Here is a 15,508-nt window from a genome sequence, read left to right as displayed (position 1 = left end):
CTCTGCTGGCTTGTCGATGCAGACGTTGACATGCTTCAGGTCATGGTGCTGGTCTGCTGACTCATCTCGATTTGTCTTTCTCCCTCATTTCACCACCAGCCAAGCAGCCGGAAAGGACAGAAAAAGAACAATTTAAATATTAACCAAAACCACATCACATGAAGATAATTATCTTAAAGAGTTGTAGGTTTAGAAATTTGTAATTACTCAGTATATTACACAATTTGAGATATCCTTTAGAGAAGCCCACATGTTAGGCCACCATTTTGGTGTTGATGTCATATGTGGGGAAAATGCTGTAACAAGCGGCCGAAAAAATATATATGATAATGTGAAAACATAAGTTGGGTACGCCATATCCTGGAGGTCCCCTTTACTACATTGTACTTTGTTGAAATAACGGACAGTCCATTCTTCTCTTACCAGCCATAAAAAGAAAATTGGAGTTCAACCTTTCCCTTCAGAAAGGCTGCGGGGTCTTCAAGCTGTCGCACGCCCCTCTCTCTCACAGTGCTTTGCAGGCTGGCACGCAGGCCTACCGCAGCCTCTTGGACGGCGATTTCCCTGGCAGTTGCCTGGAAAGTGGCGGGCTTTGCAGTTTGGCCCCTGATTTTGTTTTTGGGACCAACCTGCCTGTGGATGCCCCCTTCGCTCCAGACCTCCTTTTAGAAGATGACTTCAGCGGGAGGGACACGCCGGCCATTGAGGATCTCGAAGAGAAAGAGCGTAACCTCACAGAAACTTCGTCCGTGTTTGAGAGCTCAGAGAGGAGGCTGTCGCAGGAGGAGTGCCGCAAAATTGAGCTGACGGACTGGGAGTGGTGCCGAAGCAAATCGGAGAGGACGCCAAGACAGGTAAAGTAATTCTGAAAGGCAAATCCTTCATGGGGCAATTTGTTGCTTTCCTGATTTTTTTTCCACACTAGAAATTCAATGTATTGCTTTTTGTTGACACGATACACGATAACTCATTTCCTACTGATATATGATGAAAGCCTTCTTCTGGAGGCTGATACTAATAATTGATAACTTTTTTTTTTTACAGCATGATATATTTAGAAAAAAAAAGGTGCACACCCAGTTCTTAGGTCTGGCGCAGTCCGCTCGGGAGCCGGCAACGCAGACTGTGCAATAGGGGCAGGGGGTACATGCAGGGCCTCGCGCCCCGCCGAATACGCGACATGTAAAGCCTGTCTTTTGTAACAAAATCTCGGTTGAACAGGACTGTCTAAATACAGACAAAGAAGAACAATAACGGGTAGATAGTTAAATTAAGTTAGCGAGAGAGAAGCTCGGTCGTACTTAAACATAATTGTTTGACTTTTAGGTTCAACTGACAACAAAATTTTGATCAGGTCGTGTCGGGCTTAGGCTTGCAGCCTGAAAGTGGCAGACAAAATATGTTTCCACTTGCAAAAGGCTTGTTGTCTTTAGAGTTGTCTGATTTTTCGCTATTTAATCCAAACAACATTATATTTCCTTGTGCGGCTCATTCTCTTCAAGTTTACCGGCTGTTGGCGCAATTGCTTCTGAGGATTACCGCACCCAAGCCAATCATAGTTTGTGAAACCTGTGACATTTCCCAAGGCCTGCAAGCAGGCAATAACCCTCCAACTTGGAATCCGATAGGTTAAACCAACAGCTTTATCCAACAGAGATGAAAGAGTAGACGGCCTTGAGGATTTTTTGTGAAAGCCTCCAGGAAGATTTCCGAGCCTAGCAAAAACTAATGGCTGAAATGTGATTAGTCATATGTTTGAGTATGAAAGCACACATCTGGAACCAGGGGGCAAGTAATGAAAATAATCTGACAGAAACTTTGGAAATATTTTATGAGTATTTATGGCCAAAATATTATTAACATCACATAATTCTGGCGGCCCACTGCTTCAATAACATTCAACTTTGGTAAAACTGTCTAAAAAAACGAAGGTAGGAGAGACAAGAGCTTGACTTCATCAATTGATAAATACTTATTTTGTTTGTCAGTTAGAACTATAATGACATTATGTACTTATGAGCATAATTTAACCATTCCGGGGCAGCATGGTAGGGCAGTGGTTAGTGCGTGTGCGACACAGTTCTGAGGTCATGAGTTCGAACCTCCTGTGTGGAGTTTGCATGTTCTCCCCGTGCTTGCGTGGGTTTCCCCCGGGCACTCCGGTTTACTCCCACATTCCAAAAACATCCATGTCAGGTTAATCGGCCAGTCCAAATTGTCCCTAGGTGTGAATGAGCGAGTGAATTGTCTGTCCCTGTGTGCCCTGCGACTGGCTGGCAACCAGTTCAGGGTGTCCCCTGCCCACTGTCCGAGGATGGCTGGGTTGGGCTCCAGCACCCCCGCAACCCTACTGAGGCTAAGCGGTGCAGATTATGGATGGATGGATGGATGGGTTTATCTATTCCAGAAAGGCCATAGGGTTATTGGATACACCACCTATAAGTAAATATGAATATAAAATAAATATATACAAATACTGATGCATAAAGAAGAAATTGCGTCAGGCAAATGTAACGTTTTGGCTGATAATGAGTGTAGAGTTCTCTCATTGTTGGCCACGCAAATCAAATTGATAAATGTACTAAAGGAGTACAAAAACCTTAAAATATCCAAACTCACTTTTTGTAAGTCTAGTACAGAAAAGTAACACGTTGTGTTGTTTTCAGGATGGAACGGGCAGCTTTCAATCGTCATCAACAATCTTTATATGAAGACGAAAAAGAAAGACGAAAAACATTCTGAAAAAAAACAAAAACAAAATTTACCGTATTTTCCACACTATAAGGCGCACCGGGTTATAGGGCGCACCCCCAAAAAATAGTTTTTGGTCCTATGTTTTCCATACATAAGGCGCACCGGATTATAAGGCGCGACAATGGGAACGTCAACAAAACAGTCAGATAGTTCAGTCAAACTTATTACCCCCTTAACATTCCGAAAGCTTGCAAAGAAGCAAATACGTGTCTCAGACATGTACGAATACAGTGTCTGTACGATGTCACCAATCACTCAAATGCATTGTTCCAAATATCATTCGGAAGGTTAAAGTCTTGGGATTCAAGAAATGCCAAACATTTCTTAGTTTCCATTTTATTTTTTGCTGGCAACTGTGTGGACAGCAAAGTAAGAATTTTATTGTGCAGGGAAACTTTGAATTGAATTTAGTTTAAGAATAGACTCATCACAGAAACATCAAGATCGTTCTAAAACAAGATACAGAGAAAATATAAAGCCGCATAGCTCACCTAAGTTCTCTTGCAGCCGTCACGTTTAATAATGATACGTAACCATGGTCTTCTTACAACCGTGAGTGTAGTAAATCCAGGAGAATAAAATATTTACAAATACAGAATACTAAAAAAAAATTTCTCTATGCCGTAGTGCAACCCAACGTGTGATTCACATTCATCTTTTTCGGCCAATTGCAGGCTTTGTTTCGCCCCTTTAGCTATGCGTGCCTGTAAATGATAAAAAGTATCCGCCCCCTTTACCTCCGAATAACTTTAGCCAATAGTGACTGATTCAAATGATGATTGACACATTGGTTAGGAAATGAAACGCCGGTATATAAATCCCAGCATACACCGCAGACTGATTCGCCTTCAGGGGAAAATCTAGTCGGCGGCTGCTTGCCTTAGTTGCAAGACTTTGCGACTTAATATTGATCCATATATAAGGCGCACTACAGTATATTATAAGGCGCATGGTCAGCTTTTGAAAAAAATAAAGGCTTTTAGGTGTGCCTTATAGTGCGGAAAATACGGTACCTAAAATTTTACAGTAGCCTGTACATATCCTGAGACATGCAATTGATTATGGTCGAGCTCTACAATGCCTCACGCAAAATATGAAGAGGTTGAGAGGAAACACGGCCAAGTTGTGCTACTACTTCTGCAGAAAATCCGATTATAATGAGATACATAAAAACTTAGAAGTGTTGTCTGATTGAATATTATTGTGTGGCTTCAAGCGACTCATTACCGGGTAATTTTTTTTACAATCGGGCTGAAAACTGTGACATCATATTTGGCTCTTATTGGTGTAACAACTATCGGCCAGATAATTAGTACGCATTTCTACTTTTGTATGCTATTCAAATAGTCAACCATGAAGGGATGAAGGAGTCAGAAGTGTTAAACAGTCGTCTTTTACTCTCCCCTCGTGTGTTTGCATTTGGCCTAAAGGGAAATTAAAGTTTTATGTCTGCGTTTTATGTCTGCTCGTTTGTGATAAGCTTCAAGTAAAGGAGCAGGACTACCTCAGAAATACAGAACATTGTGATAAAGTTATTTATTTTCTGTTCTACAATTTAAAGAACAAAAATGCCATACATTCTGGATTCAGTACAAATTAACTGAAAAATATCAAATATTTTATTGTTTAACTTTTGCTGGTTATGGCTTAAGGCCTGCTAGTATATATTTTTTCAATATTTTGAGATGCGACATTATTTTGAATAGCAATATTTCAGTTGATATGTAATGAATCTACAATGTATGAAGATTTTTTTCAATTGAATTAAAAAAAAATATGTATCACAATATTAATATTTTTTTGAGACAGTTCTGAGCAATGCCCTTTCTGGCCCCACATGCGCAAATCTATTTTTTTTAAATATGAATAAAATTATGACTCACAACACGTGGTAAGCTTTTCTCTTTGATCTCCGGCAAAACTAACATAAAATGCGACAGAAACAAAATGACAATAAATCCAAACAGCTTGCCAACATCATTTTTGCCGTTCCATGTATTCCGTTACTCCCCAAGCCTGCACAAAATTTAGTAATTTTATTCATATTTATTTTCTTTTGTCTTTTATTAGCATATTTGGTATTGGAGTAATCCAAAAGTAATTGAAAGTAATCAAGTTAAAGCAACCCTACCCAACCCTGACAATATACATTCACATACACACACACATATGGTTGCAGTCAATAGACTGGAGTTAAACAAGATTCAAAATGAGAGTGAGCAAAAGCAAGTGTGTGGATTGTACGCCTTGTGAATTTCACGTCGCCGGTTACTTCTGAGCCAAAATGCTTTAGATTTCCCAAATAGAGCAGAGATACAGTGTACGTCTGAGGATTTCATGAATAAATTTCAATTCTAAGTCTTCACATTTATTCATTTGAACTCTATCTTATCATTTCAATTTGCCGTGGAAATCGAACAAAGAAAACAAAGTAAAAGGCTTTCCATCATTATGTCCTTGTGCTGGACAAAGAGCAATTACAAAAATATGTCAGCCTCTAATGGCTAAATCCAATTAATATACACATGACTACACATCGCAGGTTTCAAGACTTTCCCTTAGATGTCGATAAATAGATCCGAGGGCAACGGTGACCTCATCTCTCTGCGGCTGCTTGCAATGAATATTTGCTTCGGATGACGGGATGACATTTGACGTCGAAAAAATTGGAGAAGGCCTCACGCTCAACTGCGCAACTGCTCTCAATCCATTTTAATTTGAGCTCAAATGAAAAAAACACTGATATGAGATGGTAAAGAGGCCACATTTTTAACTGCCTTTACCTTTTAAAAAGGTAATTATATGGTACCCACGTGTTTTCCCAGCAGATAGATAGATAGATAGATAGATAGATACTTTATTCATCCCCTAAGGGAAATTCACATTTCCAGCAGCATCCCTGAGCTGAGAACAGTACAATAATAAAGCCAAAAGAATACAATATACAAATACCCAGTGTGACGTGCAAATGCCCACTTTAGCATGTTATATAGAGTAACCAAATAGTGCTACACAGAACACATAATGCAGTAAGATTCAGTAATATCCAATGTAGGTGGTGTGGTTTAATGTGGGCCTTTACTCTGCCGGGTGGAGTTAAAGAGCCTCATGGCATGAGGAAGAAAAGATCTCTTCAGTCTGTCCGTAGTACAAGACAGTGACAGCAGTCTGTCACTGAAACTGCTCTTCTGTCCGGAGATAATGCTGTGAAGCGGATGCGATGGATTGTCCATGATTGACCTCAGCTTTTTCAGTGCCTGTCTCTCAGCTACTGTTGTTAGGCTGTCCAGCTCTTTGCCCACAACAGAGCTCGCTTTCCTAGCCAGTTTATTGAGACGAGAGGCATCCTTCTTCTTGACGCTGCCTCCCCAACACGCTGCCGCATAGAAGAGGGCGCTTGCCACTACTGTCTCATAGAATATTTTCAGGAGCTTTTTGCAGATGTTGAAGGAGGCCAGCCTTCTGAGGAAGTAAAGTCGGCTTTGCCCTTTCCTACATAGAGCTTCTGTGTTGGCAGTCCAGTCCAGTTTGTTGTCCAGCTGCACACCCAGGTATTTGTAGGTCTGGACAAATTCTACACATTCTCCCTTGATGGTTACAGGAACCGGATGAGTTCTGGTTCTCCTGAAGTCCACCACCATCTCTCTGGTCTTGGTGGTGTTTAGGTGCAGGTGGTTTGCGTCGCTCCATCGGACAAAGTCCTGAATCAATTTCCTGTACTCCTCCTCCTGCCCGTTTCTGATACATCCCACGATCGCAGTGTCATCTGCAAACTTTTGCACATGGCAGGACTCAGAGTTGTACTTAAAGTCCGATGTATATAGAATGAATAGGAACGGAGAGAGAACGGTCCCCTGCGGAGATCCTGTGCTGCTAACCACGGTGTCCGATGTACAGCCCCCCTGTTTCACATACTGCGGTCTGCCTGTCAGGTAGTCAGTAATCCATTCTACAAGGTGTGAGCTAACTCCCATCTCTGTCAATTTCCTACTCAGTAGCAGAGGCTGTATGGTATTGAAGGCACTAGAGAAGTCCAAAAATGTAATCCTCACAGCCCCCTTCGCCCTATCCAGGTGAGAGAGGGATCGGTGTAACATGTATAATATAGCATCCTCCACTCCCACCTTCTCCTGGTAAGCAAATTGCAGTGGGTCGATGGCGTGACGGACCTGTAGCCTCAGGTGGTGCAGCAGCAGCCGCTCCATGGTCTTCATCACATGTGATGTCAGGGTGACTGGCCTGAAGTCGTTGAGTTCCTCTGGTCTTGATTTCTTTGGGACTGGGATGATGCAGGATGTTTTCCACAGCTGAGGGACCCTCCCCTGTTCAAGGCTCAGGTTGAAGATGCGCTGTAGAGGGTCTCCCAGCTCAGACGCACAGGCTTTCAGCAGTCGGGGGGATATTCCATCCGGACCAGCTGCCTTGCTGGTTCGTAGCCTTCTCAGCTCCCCACACACCTGGGCTGAAGTTATTTTTAGTGGGGGGATGTCTTCCATGCTAGTGTCCAGAGGGGGAGGGGGAAGGACAGCTGCACAACTCAGGGGTGAGGATGAGGCGGAGTGGTCAAACCTGTTGAAAAAGTTGTTCAACTGGTTGACTCGCCCCACATCTATATCCACAGCCACACTCTGCTTGGTGCTGCAGCCAGTAATTGTTTTCATCCCTTCCCACACCTCTTTCATGTTGTTGTTCAGCAGCTTTTTCTCCAACTTCCTCCTGTACTGCTCCTTCCCTTTCTGGAGCTGGACTTTGAGCTCCTTCTGTACTCGTTTTAGCTCCTGATGATCACCATTTTTAAAGGCCCTCTTCTTTTGGTTCAGAAGGCACTTGATGTCTCTCGTGATCCAGGGATTGTTGTTGGCATAGCAGCGTACAGTCTTTATAGGAACAACATTGTCCATGCAGAACTTAATGTAGTCAGTAGTGCAGTTTGCCATCTCCTCAATGTCCCCACTGCTGGACCCTAGCAGGACATCCCAGTCTGTACATCCAAAGCAGTCTCTCAGAGCCTGCTCTGCCTCGGTGGACCATTTTCTAAATGAGCGTGTGGTTGTTGGTAGCCTCCTCACTCTTGGTTTGTACTGTGGTTTAAGCAGAATGAGGTTGTGGTCTCCTTTTCCAAGGGCAGGCAGTGGTTTAGCGCTGTATGCTACTGTAATCCCTTTTTTTTAATCGTTGTTAATGGGGACAGGAACCCGCCGCTATTCGTGAAATTGTGCTGAGAAGCTCCCCCATCCATGTTTAACACTCGTCCCCCAATAGTCAACTGGGGATTATGGATCACAGCCAGATGGGTCCTGTTCATTTTAGGTGGAATTAGCATGCCAAAAAGGGCACCACACATGACACAAATTTGTTCTCTCTTTCCCCTCTCTCAGCAATGGGTAATCTGGGATAATGGATCGTTGCCACAACAATGGATTTCATTTTAGGTGTGCCAGAATGGCACGCCTTTCAACAAAAGTGCCTTCTGCTTGTTCCCGCTGGCAGCGATATGCAATCTGCCATAATGGATCGCCGCCCGACTGCAGTTATCTTTTGGGTAGACAGCATGGTAAAAACAGAGCTGACAGGCCCGGGGAAAACACTCTTTGGTCCAGCGATTGCAGCAATAAACTGCAGCATGTGTTTCGGATAATTCTAGGCGAAAATAATAGGAAAAAGAGCCGCCACGCATGACAAAGATTTGTTCTCTCAGGCCCTGCTCTCAGCAATTGCTGACTGGGGATAATGGATCATGGCCAAAACAGTCCAGTTCATTTTAACAAGGCAACAATAGCATGCTTCAGCAGCCCGACCTAAAAATAAAAAATAATAACTCCGCTAGCCCCTGCTCTCAGCAATAAGTGAGCATGGATAATTTACCATGACCTCACGAGTGCAGTTGAAATATTAATGCAGCAATTAATAGGGACCAGAATCCCTTGCAATTTCCAAAAATACGCAAAGTTGCCCCCTCACCCAATTTTAACATGTACTCTGCTGGCCCGCGATTGCAGCCATATATATCAGAGTGGGGATAGTGGATCACAACCACACGAGTGCAATCCCTTTTGGGGGACAGGACGGCAAAAAAGAGGCACAGGGTCCAATTAAAGTACACTCTGCCCGCCCTTGTGCTCAGCAATAGTCAACTTGGATAATGGATTGATTTATAGATGTTACAGACAAAAGTGCCATCTGCTTGACCACGCTCATAGCAATATGTGATCAGGAAAAATGGATCGCACAGTAAAGAGAGTCGCCTGGCACTCTGCCGGCCATTACCCCCAGCAACATGTGATTGGGGATAATGGATCATGGGATGTTTCTTTTAAACTTGAAATGCACTGAGGAAGCTAAGGAGCAAGGGATTAAAGTAACACATTGTTGTAATTAAGACCATCCATTGTGGACTTAACTAAGTCGGCGTCGATGGGCAAGTATGCAGGAGTGCAACAACAGATAAAAAACTAAAATCAAAACCTAAATTCATTTTTGGGGGCAGAACAGAATTCTTTCTGAAAATAAAATAATTCTCAGGTTGGGAGACAATTTGTTCCTTATATGCAAGTAGTACTTCTTTTCTTCAACTCATGTCAAATTCAATGTAAAACCAATCTATAAGCCATTGTGACACAAAGATGATTGATGCTCTTTCGGCAGACTAGTGAATAAACATGGTTGCCTCATATATTGAAAATACAGTTAGTCTGACAAATGACTAAATTAAACAGCCCCCCACTCCCCAAGGAGCGGGAAAAGCAGCTCATTTATCGTGCAGTGCTGGCTGCAGGGACCTACAAAGCTATACAGTAGATCAACAACACCATATTTTTGATTTACGGTGCGCCGACTGTGTTTTGCTGCTCATTAGCGGAGCAGATGTCATTATCCATTGACTCTGCTGTTTACTGTAAACCCCTCTGGCCTCCTACCTGAACAGAGTGAGACCGAATTAAAGCTTAAAGACATCTTTAGCCTCTCGGTGACTTTGGGCTTTGTCGGCAAGCGCTTTCGAGGCCTAGTTTGTGTTTTTTGTGGCACCGAACTGGAACCCTTTTAGCCTTCTGCCAGCAGATCTGTCAATAAATAGATACAGTTAGTGTGCGAAATAAATAGGACTTATTTTTATTGAATCAGACGAGACACTCCAAAGCTATTATTGATTAGTATAGAATAGAATAGAATATACCTTTATTGTCATTGTTACAAATGGGCTAACATATTGTGACAACGAAATTGGGCATGACACTCCAGTTTTACACATTCATAGTGAGGTATGAGCAAGAAGATAAAGGAACAGAGAAGATAATGTTATAAGACAAGGGGGATAAGGCTATAGTTATAATTTACATGGTCACCCCGTAAAGAGCCTTGTCTCCAGACCTGAAGGCGCTGTTGCGGTGTTTGAGGAGGGTGCGCACCTCGCTGGACATCCAGGGTTTTTGATTTGGGTAGTTTTTGATTGTTTTATATACTGTGACTTCATCCGTGCAGTAACGGATGTAAGATAAAACAGTGTCAGTGAATTTCTGGAGGTCATGGTGTTCAAATACCTCCCAGCAAGTTTGATCAAAACAGTCCTGCAGCTTGGAGAGGGCTTCCTCAGGCCACGTTTGTATTGTCCTCGTTACAGGTTTTGTTTTCCTTCGGATGGGGGTGTATGAGGGGGTAAGGGATAGGCATAGGTGATCCGAATTTACTAGGTGGGGGAGGGGGGAAGCTTTGTATGCGTTTTTGAGGTTGCTGTAAACGCGGTCCAAAGTTTTTTCACCCCTTGTTGCACAGTTCACATGTTGATAGAATTTTGGAAGAACAGTCCTTAAACATGCCTTATTAAAGTCGCCAGCGATAATGAAAGCTCCGTCGGGGTGTGCAAGCTGTTGAATGTTTATGGCAGCGAGTAGAAGGTTTAGCGCTGTGCTAGCGTTAGCATCCGGAGGAATGTAAACAGCTATCACAATGAGCACAGTTAGCTCTCGCGGTATATAGAATGGTCTACACGATACCGCCAGAAACTCTAGATCGGGCGAGCAGTGTGCATCAATAATTCTGCTGTTATTGCACCACGCATTATGTACGTAAATGCATAGTCCCCCACCTCTTTTTTTGCCGGAGTCTTCGTTGCGGTCGTATCGGTGTAGCGTGCGTCCTGCTAGCTGAACTGCAGCGTCGGGGATCCGCGGGTCAAGCCATGACTCCGTGATCACAAAAATGTTGCTATTCCGTACGAAGTTGTTGGTAGCTATCCGCAGCTCAAGCTCACTGATTTTGTGTACGATGGATCTGGCGTTGGTCAGGAAGATACTCGGAAGCGCTTGTCGGTGTGGTCGTGTTTTTAGCTTCTTCGCTAGGCCTCCCCGGGAGCCTCGTTTTTGTTTACGTTCCCTCCGCCGTCTCCGTCGCTTGTTGGGCGGGCAGGTAACCCAGGGAGATCCCGGTGGTCTTCGTATGTCCTTTGGGATGTTGTTGTTGGTGTTGTAATCGTGAAATGAGTCGAAATCTAATCTTAGACCCAGGTTAATAAGTTCCTGGCGACTTAAGGTGATAGTTGCCGAACAGGTATTTATCAAAGAAAAGATGAGAGATAAAAGAACACTTAAAGTAAAAAGAGTTACTGGAGAGTCACAAGCCGCTGCGTATAGTCGCGCCGCCATGATGGAAAAAAAAAAAAACAAAAACTCCTACATCACAACAAATGCTTCGATTGATAGCGAAATTCAAGATGGACTTTAGAGTTGAGCATTGAAGGTAACAGCATGCCATTGCTGGAAGCTTTTGCTTATTTCAGGTAATGGGGACGTCCAGCGATAGGAGAAAATCTGTTGAGTAACCCCTCCATTTTTAGTGCCCACCCACGGACACGGTCTGCCCACCCAAAGAAAAGTGGATGCAGTAGTGACGGCATCCTGGGCAGAGCAAATGCTTTCTCATTCATATTGTTTATGTCAGCGCACACAAGCATGGACTTTCCTGCCCCCTACAGCACACAGTGTGTGTGTCAGTCCCCACAGAGGGAGCAGCCCCTCCCTTCATTTCACTTTGTAGTGATGGCAAACTGGGGATTCTGTCTCTTTTTAGAGAAGCAGCTCTTTCGGCTCGGCTGACTAAAAGCAGCTGGCTCTTTTGGCTCCTGTTCGGATTGTTTTTGTTGCTTTAATCCATATAATACCAATCATGATGTAACATTATCCACAAAATTGTGTCCTACTACTGTATATGTACAGCGACCTTGGGTGGCCTGAAAAGCGCTTCGAAGTACAATTATTATAACATTACGAAATGACTTAAAAAAGGCAAAATACATCAAAAATACAACAATAAACAACAAAAAAGAGCAAATAAAATACAATAAAAATGTCACAGTCTGGCTGTCAAGTTTGGTTCTCTAGCTCCCTGTCATCATTACCGATCTAAAGCACCTGTGCCCGCTTCTTTGGCGCGGTCGCTGCGGTCTATCTGATTGGCTCCCTGTCCCTTTTTAGACCCAGTCCTGTCACTCTCCAGTTGTCAGTCCGTCTGCAAACCTCTGTTGTTACAAGGCAAGCCTTTTTGACCCTGCCTCCCGCCTGTCCCGTTTTTGTACCCGTTTTCCCACGTGTCTGTTCCTGATCTCCCCGTTTGTCTCCGTCTACGACCTGTTTTGATGCCAACCACGTCTGCTCTCCCGTCCTGGCTTACGACCCGTTTTTGATCCCGACCACGTCTGCTCTATCGTCTCGGCTTACGAACCGTTTTTGATCCCGACCACGTCTGCTCTCCCGTCCAGCGAGTACCGGATCACGGGCGCTGCCCTTCCTCTTCCTATATCTCAATAAAATTGTGAGAAGCGTTACGGGAGGGGGTCTACCCTGTGTGCTGGTCGTGACACTCCCCTTTTCGGTAACTTCCTCCTTGGCTCTGATTTCCAGACACACCTGTGTCATTTGCCCTGATTGCACTCTAATCACTTGTCCTGCTCACTATTTCACACTCCTGTTTTTGGACATATTTGCCAGTTCATTGCCATACTTGTCTCGTTCTAGCGGGGTCTCAGCATTGTCTTGTTTTCAGCGTCCTGAACCCTTGCCTCCTTTTCTGACCATGTACTCTGCTTGCCAAAGATTTTGATTTTCGGGTCACCCAAACCTTGTCTGCCCCTGGACCTCGATTTGGTTGCTTTGATTTTTCCATCCCATTTGTGCACCGAACCTGGCCCAAATAAAGAACCCATTGTTGCTTTCATCCTTGCTTCTTCATTTTGCTTCCGCGCCACCCAAAGGGGGTCCCTAACAGAAGGAACTAGCCAGCATGGAAGCAGCAGACACATATGATGTACGCAACGCCCTTGTCTAAGCAGGAACATTCAGTGGCTTCTCTGAACGACAATGTCATGAGGTAGTTGGAAGACCAGAATACAATTTTGTCATGCTTGACGGACCAACTTCGGCAAATAAAGGAGGGACTGGCAGGAATTACCGGCCCCACAGTGGTTCCGGCAGACCTCCCCCGCCTGACTGGAGTTCCCCCGCCCCCGACCACGCTCTCAAGCACAAACCTAATCCATCTTTCTCGCCCTGAAAAATTATCTGGCACCTCTGATAATGTTCTGTCATGCCTGACCCAATGTGATGTTTCAGCATGATGGCGGGAGCGATCGCCCCTTAGCGGTCCTAGATAGCCTTCATTGTGTCTCACCTTACTAGAAGAGTGGAGGCGTGGGCTACAGGCGAATGGAGTCGGCGTTCAGCACTCTGCAACTCCCTTTAGGCATTGACCACTGCGCTCAGATGCATCTTCCAACAGTCTGTTTCAGGGCGGGAAGCAGCACAATAACTCGCGAGACCTACACAAGGACCGCGATCAGTGCCCTTGCCCTGATTGCACCCTAATCACTTCTCTTGCTCACTATTTAAGCACTCCTATTTTTGGGCATGTTTGCCAATCCGTTGCCATTCTTGTGTTGTTTTAGCGGCGTGTCAGTCTTTTTTTCAGTGTCCCGAACCCTTGGCTCCTCTACCGACCACGTATTGTGCCTGCTGAACATTTGGCCTTTTGCCAACGTAAGTTTTTCAGCTCACCAACACCTTGCCTGCCCCTGGACCTCGACAACTTACCTCTGCTAATCAAGATACGGTTGCCTCGATTCCATCTGGCCCACATGAGTACCAAATCTGGACTGAATAAACAACGCATTGTTGCATTATACCTTGCTTCTGCATTTTGCGTCTGCATGACCCCAGAGGGGTCCCTGACAAAAAAAGGAAAAAAAACAAACCAAGCAAGAGAAATGTGATAAAACGCAGTAAATACATAAAAGGAAGACTCAGGGAAAAATAAGAAACACTAGGACAGTAGAGAATAGAGATAAAAGTAAATCATATACCAAGGAAACAAAGAAACAAAAAAGGGAAATGGATAAAAAAAGAAGTAAAAAGCTAAGAAAACAAGAAGCAAAATATGAAAAAAGACAAAAGAGGTTAAAAAAAAAGACTGTCATGATGACTGATTCGAATCACCTGTGCCCGCTCGTTGGCACCAGCCGCTGCGGGCTACCTGATTGGTTCCCTGTCCTTTTTAAGCCCAGTCCTGTCTCTCGCCTGTTGTCAGTCCATCAGTGAACCTCTGTTTCTACAAGGCAAGAACATTCACTCTGAATCCCATCTGTCTCGCTTTTTGCACCTGTTTTTTCACCCGTCTGTTCCTGATACCCTTGTTTGTCCCCGTCCCTGACCACGTTTGCTCTCCCGTCATGGCTAACGACCCGTTTTTAATTCCAACCATATTTTTGCTCTCCTGTCCCTGCTATCGACTTGTTTTTCCGTCCTCGACACCGCTATCCCTGCTCCGGAAGATCCACTTCCATATTCGGATCACAATCAGATTGTGTGAGCGGCTTGCTTCCCGCATCCGGCGGGCACCGGATCGCGGGCGCTGCCCTTCCTCTTCCTGGCAATAAAACTTATGCTTATGTTACGCATTTGGGTCCTGATTCGTTTCTGGTCGCGACAAAGACAGGTTTTGGGGGATCCTTTTGATCAATATATTACCCATAATATTGTAATATTATGCATAAAATAAATTGATATTTTTTAATCCATTATTTTACTAAACTACAAACGCATTTAATTTGCCCAATCCAGTCAGCTTATCATTTATCTAAACGTTGAAACTTTTTATACTGTACTAGGGAACTTTAAAGTAAAGCAACTGGAATCCCTTTGTGGCACAACAAAAAGTCAATTAAATATATTGACTTCAGTGCAACAACGAATAAGCAACAAAATAGAATAAACTATAACATTTTTAAAAAGCTAATTGTGAAACACATCCCTGAAAAACACTGGAACATACAAGTACATCTTTATAAATTTAAAGATAAAATACCAAAAAATGTTACCTTTTAAATACTCAACAAATGTAAAGTCAACCACAAAAATCATGGAAAAATGCATATTGACCAATCACTAGAGGAAAAGCAAGCGTCTGGAATGGAACTGGCTGTCTACTGTTTTAAGTAAAGAGGCCTGTTGTAAGTTGTTGCTGGATACGCTGTTGGTTATGTTTAACGTACATAAATGCTGAGCAAAGAGTTTTGGGGGTAGAGTTGAGCCCAGCCAAGTATTTAATAATAATAAATATATTGTTAATTAACATTTTGTTGTGAGATACTGAGTTGCTCGACATGAATGAGGTGTATTATAAAAAAGTTCAAAAATTCAGAAGCTTGGACGTTTACTGTGGAAGGAAAAAATACATGCATATATAATTTAGTAGAATAATACATTTTCTT

At 43.6% G+C, this 15,508-nt stretch overlaps 1 protein-coding gene across 1 annotated transcript in view; it reads left to right on the top strand.

The window, feature by feature from the left end:
- LOC148357615 (putative G protein-coupled receptor 149) overlaps window positions 1-15,508 on the top strand; it is a 32,960-nt gene that overhangs the window by 8,153 nt on the left and 9,299 nt on the right. The window contains exon 3 of the mRNA XM_088346353.1: window positions 427-854. Coding sequence (XP_088202479.1) covers window positions 427-854 — 428 coding nt within the window. The remainder of the gene's footprint in view (window positions 1-426; window positions 855-15,508) is intronic.

The sequence above is a fragment of the Urocampus carinirostris genome, chromosome 10 (genome assembly GCF_059441175.1).
Source record: "Urocampus carinirostris isolate Australia breed hairy pipefish chromosome 10, RoL_Ucar_1.0, whole genome shotgun sequence".
Taxonomy (NCBI): domain Eukaryota; kingdom Metazoa; phylum Chordata; class Actinopteri; order Syngnathiformes; family Syngnathidae; genus Urocampus; species Urocampus carinirostris.
The sequence above is the reverse complement of the archived record's forward strand: the minus strand, read 5'-3'. Positions and strand labels throughout refer to the sequence as shown.